The sequence below is a fragment of the Arachis ipaensis genome, chromosome B6, assembly GCF_059453495.1.
Source record: "Arachis ipaensis isolate K30076 ecotype BB chromosome B6, ASM5945349v1, whole genome shotgun sequence".
Lineage (NCBI taxonomy): Eukaryota > Viridiplantae > Streptophyta > Magnoliopsida > Fabales > Fabaceae > Arachis > Arachis ipaensis.
The window spans coordinates 8,142,517-8,160,829 of record NC_142441.1 but is presented as its reverse complement, the minus strand read 5'-3'; the positions used below and the strand labels follow the sequence as shown (position 1 = coordinate 8,160,829).

Here is an 18,313-nt window from a genome sequence, read left to right as displayed (position 1 = left end):
TCCTTCCTATCAGGATAGACACAGAATACATTAATTTTGTAATTCAATGTCTTTAGTCACAATATTTTGTCCATATCTCATCTATCAAATACGATTTTGTATTTTTGTATCCCTATTTCAATTTTCCATCCTTATAAACAAACGCAGCCATAATTACTACAAGCATGTGAAACCAATTTAAATCTATAATTAAATCTAAAGACTAAAACCAATGCAAATTATCTGCATAAAAAAATTTTATAGTTCAATAGTTGAGAAATTTGCAAAATATATTTACTTCAAAATTATCTTACTATTTGTCTAAACTTTTTTTTCGATAATTCTATCCTCACTAAAGTCCAACAGGAGGTGAGGTTTCTAGGCAAACCACCACACAAGTGGCAGTTCTCAAACAAATCAAATCAAACAAAAGGAACCAAATCAAGAAGAAAAACATGCAGGCAAGCCAAGACAACAATCCCAGACAAACGAAAGCCAAAAAAAAAAAAAAAACACCCACTAGAGGGAACAACACCAAAACAAGGAGATCACCAGGGTGTAGGCAATCAATCCATCAACCAAGAGGTGCCAAAGGAAGAGACCAGTAGTTAACACACACTTCTACTTCATTGATTGCTGACTCCACTGAGAACAACTCCTCGTTAAAAATAATCTTATTTCTAACTTTCCATAAGCTCCATAAGACAGCAAAGAAAAACAGAAGCCACCTCTCTCTATAATTATTAGGGACATTCCTGCCAAACCAAGATTCAAAGCAGTTAAGAGACTTCCCAGGCCATCCCCACATCACATTGAATTCCTTCAATACAAAGGACCAAACCTTCCACGCTTGCTCACAACCAAAGAATAGGTGGTGAACCGACTCAGGTATCTTCCCACAAAGCACACACTCTGGCTGGGGGGCAACGCCACAACTGAAAAGTTTTTCTCTAGTGTTAAGTTTTTCATGCATCACAAACCAACACAGCAGTTTCACACGAGGCAGGGTAGACTCCTTCCAGAGCTTTGAAAAAGAGCTACTACCCACCACTCCAACACCCTGACCTTGATGATTAAGATAAGCCTGCAAGAAGGAGTTCATAGAAAAGGATCCCGAACTATCAAACTGCCAAGCTACCGAATCGTCACCTCCCCTAAAGGCACCCAACTTAGGCAAGGACTTCAGCAGCTCCTGTACCTCCTCCTGCTCCCACGGCCAAAGTTGACACCTCCATTGAAACTGCCACACCCAAGACAACCCATCCCAAATACCACAATCACTAATGTGGCAATCTTTACCAAAAGTAACAGAAAAAGGCTTAGGAAACCTATCCTTAAGGGCTCCACCTTTTATCCACCTACTGTGCCAGAAACTAGTCCTATTCCCATCCCCAACTATCAACTGCAAACCTTCTCTAAACACCCTCAAAATCTTCTTATTTTTTCCACCAATCTGCATAATATCTGTCCACACACCACCACCGCCTCGGCCCTCCATACCAATCAGTAGATTCAAAGTTCAAACTGTTAATTTTATTACAAGAACATATTACTTGTTTCCAAAGAGGACACTCCACTTTTTCAAACCTCCACCACCACTTGAATAAGAGGGCCATGTTCTTCAACACTAGATCGCCAACACCAAGACCACCTTGATTTTTGGGTCTCTGAATGATATCCCACTTTATAACAGGCATACCCCTACTCCCATCTGCCTTTCCCCAAAAGAAACCACATTGCATAGACACAATTTTTTTAGCCACAGTTGTCGGTATCTTGAATATGCTTAGATAGTACATTGGAAGATTATTTAGGACAACTTTAATCAAAACAAGCTTACCTGCCTTAGATAGAAATATTTCTTTCCAACCACTCAGCCTCTCCTCTATTTTATTAATCACAGGCCTCCAAGTCTCCACCCTTTTAGGATTAGCTCTAAGAGGGATGCCCAAGTACTTGATTGCCAGATTTGCTTTAGAGCACCCTAAAACTTCGCAAGCCAAGTCCACCACTTCTTCTTCACAGTTAAGACCAATAATCGCTGACTTTCTAAAGTTTATCTTCATTCCAGACATCATTTCAAAACCTTTTAGCAATCTTCTGTAGCCTCTAATAGTTTCTAACTCACACGGACAAAACAAAATTGTGTCATCCACAAATTGTAAGTGAGACATCTTCACCCTATTCCTACCAACCTCTAACGATTTCAACAAACCTTTCTCCCTTAGGCGGCACATCGTGCTATTAAGAATTTCACCAATCAACACAAATAGAAACGGCAAAATCGGGTCACCTTGCCGAAGACCCCTTTCCAAGTTGAACGGTTTTTTAGGACAGCCATTTACTAGGATATACATGGAGGCCTTTAAGCAAGCTTGAACCCACCCCCTCCAATTTATACCAAACCCCATGTTAAATAAGACTTTCTCCACAAAACTCCATCTTACACGATCGTAGGCTTTCTGGAAATCCAGCTTAACAATCCAAGCCGGCACTCTTTTCTTTCTCACCCAATTCACCACCTCGCACGCTATAAGAGCCCCATCAAAAATCTTCCTACCACCCACAAAAGCTGATTGAACCTCTCCCACAAGCCTTGGCAAAAAAGGACGCATTCTATTCGCCAAAAGCTTCAAGATGACTTTATAAACACAGCCCACCATACTAATAGGCTTATAGTCTTTTAAGTCATTATTCCCTCCTTCGTTATGAGCCAAAGCTACCCAAGTCAAGTTTGCTTGTTTGGGCATTATTCCACTATCAAAAAAACCTAGAACAGTTTCACAAAAATCATTCCCAATTACGTCCCAAAGTCTCTAAATACATTTGAAATTGAATCCATCAGGACCTGCTGCCCTAGAGGGCTCGCACTCCCAAACTACTCCTTTAATCTCTTCAATAGAAGGACTCCTTTTCAACCAGGTAGTCTCCTCCTTCGAGATTTTGTTTACAAGCCCCTAGTCAAACCCAATATCACAAAACTGCTCTTCAGAGTACAGCTGCTTAAAGTACCTTCTTACTTCTCCCATAACCCTTCTTGGACCTCTAAAGATCTTTCCATTAATCCTGATCTCCTCTATCCTCTTACCTCTTCTTCTCGTTTTTGCTAGGGCATGAAAGAATTTTGTGTTTCTATCCATCTTTGAAGCAAAGTTAGATCTAGACAGCTGTTTCCAATGTTTGTCCTTTTGCTCATACCAGGGTTCTGCCAAAACCCTAAGGGCCTTCATTCTAGCCAGTAAGCACTCATCGACTTCACCACTCTCCATCTTCTCATCAATAGTTTTAATTTCGTCTTCAACCTTTTGAATGTTATAGTTAATGTAACGAATCTCTCCTTGTTCCACACTCTAAGAGGCATCCTAATGGCCTTGAACTTCTCTAGAATTTGGCCTCCATCCAACTTTCTCCATTCCTCTCCGACCTTGTTAACAAAGTTTCCATGCAACAACCAAGCATCCATAATCCTAAACGGATTGGGTCCCCAGTTAAGATCCTCAGAGGCTAAGAGCAAAGGACAATGATCTGAGAGAGCCCTATTCAATCCCTTTAAGCATAGGTCTGTAGTCACCTCCCATTGTTTAAACTCAAGACTACTTTGCGATAGAGTTCTATTTCCTTTCCTTTCTTCCTCCATCAAAATCTCGTTAAAATCCCCACCATACATAATTGGAACTCCCATCTTCTTCTTAACCTCCATCAGGCCATCCCAGAAGGCTATCTTTTCATCCCTTTGGTGCGGACTGTATACCACACAAATAGCACAATCAAACCTCAGCTCCTTGATACAACCCTTCACTACAACCCATCTATCACTTCTAAAAATATTCGAACAAACAAGAAAATCTTTACGCCACATCCAAATGATACCTCCTGCTGAAAAAGAAGACTCCACACCAGCCCAATCAATACCGTTATCCCCCCACAAGTTTCTAACCAACCCTCTGTCGAACCCACCTTTCTTTGTTTCAAACAAGCCCACAAAATCCACTCTATTCCTTATACACACCCTTTTGACCATCTGTTCTTTCCCCCTTCCCCCTAAACCTCTAACATTCCAAAATAAGAACTTCATAAATAAATAAATTTAGCACCTGAACGTAGGACTCTGCAGTAATTCCCGTCGTTGGTCAAGCTTCCTTTCTCCCATAGGTTCTTGTTTTCTCTGACATGATGCTTCCCTGCTTTATTTGTGCTCTTCCCCAATCCTTGAAGCTCCTCTAGTATAATCGTTTCCTCATTTTTTGAAAAGATCATGCCACCTTCTTCACAGAAACTCATAGTTCTTCGTGCCTCACACAGCTCCGCCGCATCGTCTTCATCAGCGTCGCCAACAGAAAAGTTATCACTCTCACACTCCAAGTTAGGGCATACCGACTTAAGGCCCTGGATAGGTGCTCGCTCACGTCGCAGACCTTGGTCACCATCTCTCATGAGCAATTTGTGTATATGGTTGCCTTCCTTACAGGGCCCATAGCCAGGTGGGAATGGGCAAGAAGACTGGGAGTCTAAGCCCAAAGAAACCTCAACCTCCTTTAAACTACATTTGTTCCCTGCACTATCCACTTCCAAGGAGAGCTCCGCATCGGCCCCGCAAGGTATATGGGTCAAAACACCCCAAAGGCCCACGCTCATATTGCACTACAGCATTCTCCCTTTCCTGGACTACTCCACCTTTAAGACCCAATAGATTTTGGGCCGCATCTAGTCTCAGCCCAGTGTCTTCACAAATTTTCTCTACCTGATACCCCGTTTCACCCTTTGAACAAAGAGGCCCATTTTCATTAACCACCCCCCTTAATAATGCTTCATCAGGCACGAGTCTGCTGGTTGCACCGCTTTCACCGTACTTACTTGGCATGCTCTAATCACACGTCATCAATTCCTCGAGAATAGGGTCATGTGCATAGAAAAAATCATCACATTATTCAACCAACTTGGACTCTTGGACTAAACTTGAGCTTCGAACCGCCTCTTCCATGGCTACCGAGCTTGCATCCCTACATTTATGCCTATAAACTGGACTGATATTCCTTCTCGATTTGTTTTCTTCACCCACCCTTCTTCAGACTTAGAAGGATGCACTTGGGCACTGTACACCTCTCTACCCACTTTCTTTGCAAAAACTTGAAACTCAAACTCATCCACCTTCAGGGTCAGCCATTCTTGAATAGGTTCCCACAAGTAAGAGTCCACAAGGATCATTGCAGCACTAAAAGAACATGCCCATATGCTCCCAATCTCCAAGAAAGATTCCCGAGACCAAACATGCACTGGAACACCCATTAGTTCCACCCACACTCTCCTAGATAGGCTCCATATATTGCCTCCATGGGGCTTAACCTCGTCAAACAAGGAGAGCAGGACTTCATTTTCCAACACCTTATCCCTGGACTCTACAGATTCTAAGGTCAGAAGGCATTTATAAGGACCTAGATCACGACATTCAATTCTCCCTGGCCCAGACCACTCCTCACATAGTCTTTCCATAACATCTCCAAACTTAATAGGGTGAAAGCTAGCCGCCACAATGCTACATGCTAGGAGGTCCTTCTATGGTGTAGAGACTTTAACGACCACCGCCCTTCTTTCTCCTTTTTCCTGGGGCACCCTCCTATGAATGGAATACCTACCTGTCTCCTTCAAACCTATCATTCCTTCGGAGTTGTCGCCTTTACTATTCTGGGTCTTCTCTTTCCCAGTCCAAGCCTCCCCTCTTCTCGCTTTCTCCTGTGTTTGAAAAGTTCTACGAGCATATTTTGATTCCGATACCACCAAAATCCTCCCATTAACCCGAATTCCATTAAACCTATCCACTGCCCTGGTGATCCACCCTCTGGAGTCAAAATGCACGAAGGCAAAAGGGCATTTTCCATCCTTCCTTATTTTACGAGAGATGTAAACATCTACAATACCTCCAACTACACCAAACATTTTTAAAATGTCCCTTTTCGAGATGTCATCTAGTAGATTGTCCACAAAAAGGGTGTGGCTTCTTTTATCCTCTCCTGCTACGTAATTATTGCTACTTCGTACCCTCCAAGTCGTACTTCTTCTCTGAACTTGCCACCCCTGCCGCTCCTACCCTCTCCTCATGCTGTATCACTTTTCTGCATATATATATGATACCATATGAATGATGTGGCAACTAAAACTTATTTTACATTAGTAGTATATTAATGCTTACATCATAATAATAAATATAATTTTTATGCATTATCTACAATTAAAAAAAATATTTGAGCCAATACTAGAATAGATAGCATGTAATTAATTTGAATTGGTTGAGTGGTTAATTTATTCTTTCGTACAATTAAGTATTAAAAGTTTAAATTTTGTTTTATACACAACAAATTATTAGTCAACAACAAATCTCTAAATAGATATTTACAACAAATTCTAAATACTTTAGGAAAAAAAAGAATGATGCTACATGTACAAGCATTTTTGTAATCAAGTTTAACTAAGTTAGTGTAAGCCCAGCGAAAAAAACGCATGCATACGTCACTACTCTTCCTTTTCTGTGTTTTTCCTATAGCATACAAATTTTTGAAATATAGTACAATAAATTTTGCACATAACACAAATTTATCGATATAGTATACAATTTTTTTGCATATAGCACACAAATTTTTACTGCGAATGTATTTTCTTTGGTGAGTGAGTATGTAGTCTTCCAAAATTTTTTATGGTGCATATCAAAATTTCTATATTATGCACCAAGATTTTTGTGATGTACACTAAAATGTATGTGTTGTGCGTATTTCATTAATATAATATACAATTTTTTGTATATAGAATACAAATTTTTGCATATAGGACATAAATTTTTGTATATAATGTACAAATTTTTGTGTTATAGTTTTCTGAATATTTTTAAGAAAAGAAGATGAAAACAATGAAGACGATGATGATAATAATAAAAGAGGATAAAGTGAAAAAGAAGAAGAAAAAATTAAATAACAACATCGTCAACATCATTAACAACAACAACAATAAGACAACAGTGACGACAGCGATGATGGCGGACGACAACGACAACAGGAAGTAGTAGAAGTACGTGGTAGCCCTATGATTAGGAGAATTTAGTTAAAAACTTGATTTAATTATAAAATAAAATGCATGCTTGAATTTATAAAATATGAATAGGTGTAGTAATTATTAACTTTGTTAGTTATGCTTTTTTACATTAATATGTACCTAAATTTAATGATGCTGCATTTGGTTTCACTAAACAAATTAAATATGAACGAACACACGAAGGTGAAAGTTTTAGTCATGTTTTCTCTCACAAGGTTATGATTTTTGCTAATTTTTTGAACCGGATAGGTTTGAGAATAAACTGTATTTAGGGCTAACAGAGAAAAAGAATCAAGACATGCGTCAATGCCAACTATAAATATGGTCAGATCAACGAAGAAGAAAGAATCAAATAATATTGAAAAGCATATAGAAATAATAATTAATAATAGAGTGCTCTAATTGCTGAAATTTGTTTATTTGATGTTCAAAGTACAAACCTTGGTAAATTACTTATTACTATAGCTCTCCCTTCATTTCTATTTTTTATTATTTTCTTCTATATACGGTTTCTGTTGGTGACTTGTATATATATAATTATTGGTTAAGGAACCATTGAAAGTTACTTGTGACCAACTCACTTCATTAATGGATTGGAATTTGAAAAAGATATATTGACACATAAGTTTTTATTGGTGGCAAATTAATAAAATCTTTGATGTTGAACATCTAAAATATTTAAGTACCAAATCCCATTTCAGCGCAGAGGAAAGGTGTTTGGAACTTTGGCTAGACATGGCAACAAAGGTCCCGAACCACCTTAAAAATCTGCTTAAATGTTTCGGACTTTTCAAGCATAGCCAAAGATATGTATTTAATTCAATACATTATTGATTACTATAAAAGTAGAAAAAAAAATATTATGTGTAGATAAAAAATTAGCTATTAAATTAACTATTATGTATATTACATATATTTTAACTAATTATATATTTTATATTTCAATGTACATTCTATTTAAGTAGTTGATTTGATGTTTCATCTTTTGTGTAATAGGGTTGAATATAAAGTTTATGGCATCGATCCGACAATTTACTTAATAACAATTTTTTAACAATTGTGCGTGTTGGTAAAAACTCTGCTCAATCCAAAATAATTTTCTAGTTTTATAGTTACATACTGTTTTGGACCTAGCGTATGGATTCTTAACGAGCACAACACAACCGGTCTAAAAATATTCCTACTATCCGAATGACTCGGGATTATCTCTACCTCCTAACCACTTTTCGAATTATAAAAGGTGAAACTCTTTATCTCAAAGATAAGATAACCTATACCATCTATAAAAAGGGAGTCACATCACTCCCCCAAGTATGATCATTCTACCCTAATATTTATTTCCTACCTCTCTAGCTCTCTGACTTGGGTATCAGAGTGCTTTTGTCGGTACCACCCCGACTCTGAGGATTCTGTCTTGCCATCTTGTCAGACCAACAGGTATCCAATCCCTCTTCACCTAAAGAAGCACTCTTTGAACCTTCACATACCGACGTGAACATTGGCGCCATTTGTGGGGACCATAAAAAATTCTGTTAGCATGACAAACGTTCGTGAGGAACAACCCAACCAAAACTCGGAACCTAACCCTCATCGACTGCCTGGTCAACCTCCTTAGAACCACGGCGATCTCCTAGGCTGGCTAGCATGGTCCACAACCACGCGCTGCACAGTCAACTGAGGTAGTAGTCTCGAGAAGAAAATTATCGGTCTAACAGAAGCAGGCCATTCAGCGGCCGAGGAGAAGATATAAACCGCATAATCCATGAGCTTGACCACTGAGTTCAAACTCTGGAAGGTAGGATTGCCACAAACAAACGCTACCAACAAGAGCATATCAGCAAAGCGATCTCTCGAACCGTCTCTATAAGGGAGCACAGAACAAGAATCCCAGATCGATGTCACGAGAGGTATAGGAATTGCAGTCGATCCTGAGATCCAGAACCAGAAGGAGACTTAGAGAAGTTACAAATAGGACAATCCAGAAAGAAAGTCACTTACATAAACAAGAATTGGTAACTTATCTTTTAACATTTTTTCTTTTTGATATTTTGTTTTTCTTTTTCGCTTTTAAAGGGCACTCTTTCCTACCCAAAGCAGCGGAAACTTTTAACGAGGTCCTCACCTTGTAAACATTCTCTATTTAAGTAAAGTTTTCCTTTTTTATGAGTAAATCCAAAACGTTAAACGGAATTCGACAAAACGGCTACTCCGGAGATTGATCACCTCCAAGGCCAACGAAACGGATATCCAAAGTTAATAAAACTAAAATATCAAAACGACCCACTAAAAAACCCAAAACTTTTTAAAATACAAAGTAACGTTTTGCTTTCCCACACAAGATTCACGATCTCCCGATCCATGGAGAGCCGAACTCAATCAACGTGAAGACTAAGCAAGCTTACCCTCACGCTTTTGGGGCAACTGTTCCTAACCTAGCGTTCGGATTCTTAACGAGTCCAAGACAACCAGCCCAAAAATATCTCTGCCATTTTAATGGTCTGAAATCGTCTCTACGTCCTAACCATTTTTCGAATTATAAGAAGTGGGACTTCTTATCTCAAAGATAAGATAGCCTCCACCATCTATAAAAGGGGAGTTCCATCTCTCTCACATGTATGATTATTCTACCCTAATACTTACTCCCTACCTTTCTAGTTCTCTGACATGAGCGTTGGAATACCTTTGCAGGTACCACTCCTGCTTTGAGAATTCTGTCTTATCATCTTGTCGGACCAACGGTTACCCGATCTCTCTTCAGTCTTCACATAAAGAAGCACTCTTTGAACCTTCAGGTACCAACCGGAATACATACAAAAAAAATTAACTAGTGAACTATTTTTTTTTGCTAATACTGATTAATTATAAAAATTATTTTTATCTTAAACTTAAAATATAATAAATGATTAATAATTAATTAATTTAACTAATTAAAAGTTAATTTTTTAAAAGCATTTGAAATGGCTTTTTTTTTTTTTTATCAAAGATAGGAGACTCGAACTCGCAACCTCTTAATTGAGTATGAGGAGATTATGCCATTTGAGTTATAACTCATTGGCAAATGGCTTGGTTCCTTGTTTGTCATTTTTTAAAAAAAATTAACACTTAAAATCGATTAAGTATACTGGGTATCATTGAGAATAGGAATAATATGAGTTTTTTAGGAGGGATGCTAAAATTTTGAACACTACTTATTTGTTACACGTGACTAGTCGTATATCAACAGAAGTTGGACTATCAAAGAGAAAAAAAAAAAAAAATCGGAATAAAGCCATATAGGTGATGGATATTACAACAGAAGTTGGCGTTATTAATGTTTTTGTTTTCTTGTTTTGTTCTAAATTTATGTAATTTTATTTTGTTTCTATCATAATATTTTATGACATATTATTCTTAAGTTTAATTTTGATGTATTGACAGTCGTGTAATTACAATTATTTTTTTGGATAATTATTTACACAATAAATATAGAAAAATGAGTAATTTTTATTAATGTAATGTGATTAGAGCATCAAAATAAAATGATTAATGATTGAAAATGGAAAAGAAGAGAGCTAAGGGTGGTTAAAACTTAAAAGTTAAAAGTTCATGCTACCCACGTTGACCATATGATAAAAAACGACCAAGACAATGAAGGAATATTATTCACATGATGAGTGGGGCAGCCATTGATGCCAATATTGGGAGCCTTTAATTTGAAGTTGAAAGCGATGCGAATTCCATCGATTTTCATTTTGCCACATTTACAAGTGAACCCTATAAACCATTGGTTGGAATATACATCTTATTACTCTTTCGAAGCAAATGGCCAGACAAAAGAATATGCCATCATCCCATTTCCAATTATTCCATCCAACCTACGGATTAAGAAAACTAATAATATTGATATTGGCACAAAAAGATAGAGTAACACCATTAATAATCCAAGACTTAGCTTTATTGTTTGACACGCGTGCATATATTTCACCATTTTTGGGCTAATAAAATTGACTATTAAAATTCTGTACCGTGAGGTCAAAGAAATTGCAACGGCTGATACTTTGAAAAGTAATTAATCATGTGGTATTGAATATTGATTAATCAATGTCTTGGAAGTTTTGAAATTAATTCATTTTATTCTCTCTATTTTTTTAATAATAAAAAATATTGATTAGAAGAATAAATCCATTTTTAAAGAGATCGTTTATATTTAAGGAACGAGAAAAATTGAGAACATAATTTAAGGGTATTATTAATTATCTATAATAAAAACTTTGTCCTTATCCTTCAATATTTATTAAATAGATTTTTTTAATAATTTAAATATAAATGATCTTTTTAGTAATTAAGGTCCGTTTGAGAAGTTTCAAAAATAATTTTTTTGAGCTTTTAACTTATGAAAAATAGTAGTATTAATGTTTGGTGCAATTTTCAAAACTAAATTGCAACTTTTTAAAAAACTATTTAAGAATTATAGAGAAGTTAAAAAAAAATGACTTCTCTCATAATACTACTATTTTTTATCACACTTTTATAAAATAATTATTTTTAAAATTAAAAATTTAAATACAAAATAACTTATTTATAAGCTACTTTTAATATAGTCATTTATTGTTTAAGTTATTTTTTTAAAAGTAGCTTAATTTTACCCAAATTAAGCCTAAATCTTGTTAGTGATAGTTATGAGTAATTTTTTCCAAAATAATGATAATAGTTGAAACTCAAAAATCAAAATATAGATGACAATAAAACTAAGAATGGACATATATTTAAAAAAAATAAATTCTTAAATTTTATATAAAATTTATTTATTTATTATATATTATTAAAATTAAGTTTTTTCAATTAATAGCATAGCTGACGTGGTATATTTTTTAATGTGTTTTCTGATAATATTTGATTCATTTAAATACGTTAATTAATTATTTATTTATTTAATTTGATTGAGATAAATATTAAATTATTTAATATTTTATTTGATCACATTAATTATAACTAATTAATTATATTATTTATTTAATTTGACCGAAATAAATAAGTTAATTTTATTTTAATTTTTATTAATTTTTTTATCTTATGTATTTTAATTAATTATTTTTAAAAATATTATAATTAATTATTTATTTGATTTTATTGAGATAAATATCAAATTATTTAATATTTTATTTGATCACAACAATTAATTTAAATATATGTTATTTGATTCAATTTATTATCACATTAATATTTGAGTTGTTGTTAGCAAAAATTTCTCTTTAATTCTTTCCTTGATATTAAATATTTTAATTTTAGATTTCAGATTTTTATTCATTATTTATACTTCTTTTTTCATTTTAATATCAAATCTAATATTTCTATTAATATTTTTTGTAATTTATTATCTAATAGTTATGTGCACACCAATTATATAATTATGAATATTTCTTCAATTTATTAAAAAAAACACAATTTCATTATTTTCTTTTTCATTTTACCTATTTCTGTATTTCATAACTTATTTATTACAAAAAATATATATACTAGAAGAAAATTTTATTTTTTTACCAATTGCTCTTTAATTTGGTAATACTTTTTTTCTTCCTATAATGCATTATTTTTACTCTTTGATTTTTTTATAAACTATAAAATATTATCATTCGTTATTGTACTCTATTTCTTCTATTTCTTCTATTTCTTTTATTTTGCTCCTATTTATTTAAATTTTTATCATTTTTATTATAAATTTTATCATTTTTATCACATACAAGTTAATTTATTATAACTCTTCACATATGAGTTTTCTTAATGTTTAAATTATATTTCTTACTTATTTAATTTCATTTCTAATTTAGAAAATTAAGTGAGGAAATAACATCGATGAAGGCTGATGTATGTCTTTTTTTTTTTGTCTTTTTGGCTTACCTCTTTTTTTGTAGGAATTATGAGTAATTATATATAGAGTAAAGTATCATTTTTGTCCCTAACTTTTGGGGTAAGTCCTATTTGTGTCCCTAACGTTTAAATCGTCCTATTTGTATCCCTAACGTTTATAAAAGTGATTCAATGTTATCCTACTATCAATTATACTAACAAATCAAATTATATTTTTCAATTATTCTCAGTTGGATGTATTCATTCTCAATTAGGTCTTACTTGGATGTGGTCGATTTTAATATTATACCCACTATTTGTGTTTAGATTCAATTATGTCCCTAGAAAAGTGAATTATGTAAATGTTGTAGGAATTAGTTTCAACATTTGATTAGCTATTTTTCGAAGTAGATCATCGATTCTATCTCATACATTTGTATTCTAACTTCAAAAAGAGATTTTTAAAACTCAAACTAAAGCGCTCATGATGTATAGTTGACGGCAAGATAACATTGAATCACTTTTACAAACGTTAGGGATACAAATAGGACGATTTAAACGTTAGGGACACAAATAGAATTTACCCCAAACGTTGGGGACAAAAACGATACTTTACTCTTATATATAATGTTGCTTATGCATAAAGAGTAAGTATAAATTATATCATATTTTCTCTTAGTAAAATTTTTATTATCTATATTGAAATAGGAAAAAACATTATAAATTATTTTGGACCAATAAGTATGTCATCATTGTGACAAGATATTGTGCATTCAATTATATATTCATCTTATCTTTAACAGTTTTGGTAGGTGTTTAAACTAACAAAAAGACATGAAAAAGTTTCTATGTATATATACAGATACTTTAACTCAAGAATAGTCAAAATATGTTTGTAAGTTTCACCAGGTAACAACGTTGGTCATATAACTTTGATTCAATAATGAATATTGTTAGAGTATAATTAGGATCAATTAGAACAATTGGCATCAATTATATTTATTTAGTATATCTGTATATTTATTGATGGTTATTACGCTTTTATTACTTTGTTTCCAGCATCTATATAAACCCTTGTATATTGTATTATTGGAGAATACATTGAATAATAGCCAACACTTTCTTCATATTACTCTCTTGTTTCTGGTATAGTATCAAGACCATAGGTTTTTCTTTTTTCTCCATGGAAATTAGTTTATAGTCCCTTTTGTTTTTCTTCCGACAGTGTTCTTTGCCCTTGTTTTTCGATTATTTTCCGATATTTTGGTTCGTCACCGCCCTTACCAACGTCTTCGTCTCGTCATTACCACTTCAACGAGTCTAGACTTGTCGTCGAAAACCACTAGACACGCCGCCTCAAGGTCGATGTCCACTTCTTTGTTTTTCCTTTCTCCAGACGCTACCAGCACCGTTGGATCTACGACAACGATCAACGGTTCAGATCTCCACATGTGTCAAAGCATCAGCGACTCCCACCGACCTACGTGTCGCCCAGCTCGACCCACTCGTTCGACCCGCATGCTAAGTCATCGCTGACGTGTCTTCTCTCTCCACACAGACGTCGCCATATGTCATTCATCTGCTGATGTGGCAGATAGTGGGCCTATCCTAAGGGTTTTGGTGAGCTCTTTTCAATTTTGCCCTCCGTTTTCTCGACTTTTGTTCTGATCTTGCAGTTTTCTTTCCTCTCTTTCATCTTTGTATCTGCTATTATGGAAAAATCGGATGTTTTTCAACCTATTCCTGTTATCCTTAATGGCTCTAACTATGTTCATTGGGTTGACAGAAAAGGTAAATTTTGTCAAAACTATAACCGTTCTAGACACCTCTTCAAAGACTGTCCTTCTATTAAATGTCAAAAATACAAACAGAAAGGTCACATTGGCTCCAAATGTCCAAAATTGTTCTGCCATTATTGCAAGCTCTTAGGACACTTGATTACTACCTGCCCTACTCACCCACAACATTCATATCAGAACAAGTACCATTCTCATTCCAACTACTCTAAGACGGTGCTTACTTCTACTGTTACTACTGTTGCTAATGAATCCAACAACTATGCTTCTCTCAATCCACCTTCTGTCTTTCCATCCGACATCGAGTCTCTTCTTAAGCAACTTCTCTCCTTTTCTGGTAATACCTCTGCTGCTCTTTCCACTCCTCCAAGTAACTCTAAATGGTATTTTGATTCTGGTTGCTTTAATCACATGTCTCCTTTATGTCATCCTTTTTCGTATTTATCTATCACTACAAATGCACTTTCTGTCAACACTGTTGATGATTCCTCTTGCATGCGACACATAAGGGTTTTATTTCACAGTCAAATCTTCATCTTCTTGATGCTTATTTTATTCCAAAATTAAACTTTAATATCAGTTTTGATGTTAATTTTTCTATTTCTGGTTGTCATATGCAGGATCGGACGGGACAGATAATCATGACTGGATGTAATGTCGGAAGATTGTTTGAACTTGAGAATCTTCATGTTCCTTTTACGTTAAATCTCTATGTTATTTTTTCTCTATCTACCCTTCACTTGTGGCATCACCGTCTTGCCCACAGCTCCTTAGAAAAATTACATCCTCTTGTGTCTAAAGGTATTTTAGGTCAAGTTAATGAGTCTTTTGATTGCATTTATTATCAAATTGTAAAACAACCAGCCTTATCTTTTCATAATAATTCATCTTTTGCTTGCTCTCCTTTTGATCTTTCTACTCTAATGTTTGGGGCCCGCTCCTATCATTTCTACGGGAGGGGTTCGATACTTTATAGTATTTATAGATGATTATTCACGTTTTACTTAGGTTTATTTGATGACTAATTGCCATGAGCTGCCTCAGATTTATATTAACTTTGCCACTATGATTTAAACTCAGTTTTTCTAGGTCATTAAAGTTTTTTGATGCGATAATGCTATGGAATACCATGACTCCAAACTTTTAAATTTTCTTGCTGAATAAGGTACTTATCTAAGTTTTCTTGCCCTAGTACGTCTCAATAAAATGGACGGATTGAACACAAATGCTGTCACATTCTTGACTCTGTTCATGTAATGCTTATTTCTTCTTCGTGTCCTGAGTGTACTTGGGGTAAAATTGTTCTCACTGCTGTCCATATATATTATCAATAGACTTCCTTCTTTTGTTCTTGGTAACATTACTCCTTTTGAGCGTCTTCATCATACTTCTTCATATTACAACTCTTTTCGAGTTTTTGGTTGTGTCTGTTTTTTCTTCTTTAGCCTCATGAACATAATAAACTTGAACCACGTGCTCGCATGTATTGTTTCCTTGGTTATGGCACTAAACACAAAGATAATCGTTGTTGGAATTCTATCTCTCGAGGTATTCGTATATCTCAGAATGTTGTATTGTGGGAGCATCACATGTTCTCTAGTTTCTCCTCATTTGAGTCTATTCCCTCTACTCAGTTACCATTTTTTACTAACCCCAATGTTGATCTTTTTCCTAGTGATGATAATACAGGTTCTGTGTCAAGTCAACCTCTCGAGCCTCTCACTTTTTTGCCATCTCCACCTCCCAATGATTTTAGACCGGACGATGATCTTGCTCCTACTGTTTTACCTCTTCCCTCCACTCATTCTTCTAGAGTAAAAAATCCACATCCTCATCTTCTTAATTATCATGTTTTTCTACTATTCTTCATCACCATGAACTTAAGTCATTCCGAGAAACCTCTACCAATCCAAATTGGCAGCAAGCGATGCAGGAAGAAATCAAAGCACTAGAAAAAGTACACACTTGGGACTTGGTTAATCCTCTTTCTGATCAAGAAATTGTGGATAGTAGATGGGTATAAAAGATAAAGACTCGCTTTGATGGTTCTATTGAACGTCATAAAGCATGATTGGTTGCTCAAGGATGTATGCAAAGTATTGATTATGAAAAAAATTTTGCTCCTGTTGCTCGTCTCACTTCTGATCGTGCTCTCCTTGCCATTGTTGCGGTCAGAAAATGGTCTCTCAGTCAGATGGATATGAAGAATGCATTTTTAATAGGAATTTTAAAAAGAAGGTTTATATAAAACCACCAGCAGGATATCCTTGTTCTTCTAGCAAAGTCTATCTTCTTCGTAAGGCACTTTATGGTCTGAAGCAAGTTCCTCATAAATGGTTTGAAAAGTTTAACACCACTATATATAATTTCGGTTTCACTTGAAACCCTTATGAGAATGCTCTCTTTATTTGTAAAAGTAAATGTGGGGTTATTCTTCTACTTTTGTATGTTGATGACATGCTCATTACTGGAGATGATGTTGATGGTATCATTGATCTTAAAGCATCCTTTCACCACACTTTTGAGATGAAAGATCTTGGTTCTCTCAGTTATTTTCTTGATCTTGAAGTCATATCCTCTGATGACGGTATCTATCTCTCTCAAGCTAAGTATGCTTTTGATCTTCTTGCTCGAGTTGGAATTACAAATAGTCTCACTGAGTCTATTTCTCTTGAGCCTAATGTTCGGTTTACTCCTATGAATGGCACTGTTTTGGATAATCCTACTCTTTATCGATAGTTAGTTGGAGGTCTCGTCTACTTGACTATCACACGACCAGACTTCGCCTATCCTTTTCATGTTCTTAGCCAGTTCTTGTTAGCTCCTCATACTACTCATTATGCGGTAGTTCTTCGCATTCTTCGCTACATCAAAGGCACTTTGTTTCATAGGCTTCATTTTTTTGCTCATTCGTCTTTAACCCTTTAAGCATACTTAGATGCTGATTGGGCTGGCGATCCCACTTATCGTCGTTCTACTACTGGTTATTGTTTGTTTCTTGGAGACTCTCTTATTTCTTGGCAAGCCACGAAGTAAACGTTCGTTGCTCGATCAAGCACCAAAGCTGAATATCGTGCTCTCGCTGATACCATTGCCGAGGTTGTATTGATTCGTTGGCTTCTCGAAGACATGGATGCCACTCAGTCGTTCCCAACTGATGTTTATTGTGACAACCACAGTGCTAATCAGATTGCCCATAATGATGTTTTTCATGAACGTACCAAACACATTGAGATTGATTGTCACTTTGTTCAGCAATGTTTCCTTATAAATGTCGTTCGTCTTGTAGATGTTAGGACTCTGGATCAGACTGCTAATATCTTCACCAAGACTCATCATCCTACTCGTTTTTGGACTTTAGTGTCCAAACTCAAGATGGTATCCTTAGCTCCCACTTGAGTTTGAGGGGGAATGTTACAGTATAATTAGGGTAAATTAGATCAATTAACATCAATTATATTTATTTAGTATATCTGTATATTTATTGTCGGTTATTACGCTTTTATTGCTTTGATTCTTCTAGCATCTATATAAATCCTTGTACATTGTATCAATATTCATTGGAGAATACACTAAATAATAATCAATACTTTCTTTAGATTACTCTCTTATTTCTAACAAATATGATACTA

General features: G+C 35.0%; 1 protein-coding gene across 1 annotated transcript; it reads right to left on the bottom strand.

Moving 5' to 3' along the window:
- Positions 1-553: 553 nt before the first annotated feature.
- On the bottom strand, positions 554-4,413 carry LOC148554533 (uncharacterized). The gene is made up of 5 exons (XM_088490365.1): positions 4,074-4,413; positions 3,329-4,026; positions 3,068-3,281; positions 1,533-2,749; positions 554-1,471 (listed from the first exon to the last, which is right to left on the bottom strand). The coding sequence occupies exons 1-5, from the start codon at positions 4,411-4,413 to the stop codon at positions 554-556; spliced, it is 3,387 nt and encodes a 1,128-aa protein (XP_088346491.1).
- Between the last annotated feature and the right edge of the window lie 13,900 nt (positions 4,414-18,313).

Excerpts from the sequence above, each read along its gene's own strand:
- LOC148554533 (XM_088490365.1), bottom strand. The coding sequence starts at position 4,413 with ATGAGAGATGGTGACCAAGGTCTGCGACGTGAGCGAGCACCTATCCAG. Across the intron at positions 3,282-3,328 it reads CCATTAGGATGCCTCTTAGA|GTTGAAGACGAAATTAAAAC; the intron begins GTGTGGAACAAG and ends AACATTCAAAAG. Across the intron at positions 1,472-1,532 it reads AGTGTCCTCTTTGGAAACAA|GGCCGAGGCGGTGGTGGTGT; the intron begins GTAATATGTTCT and ends ATTGGTATGGAG.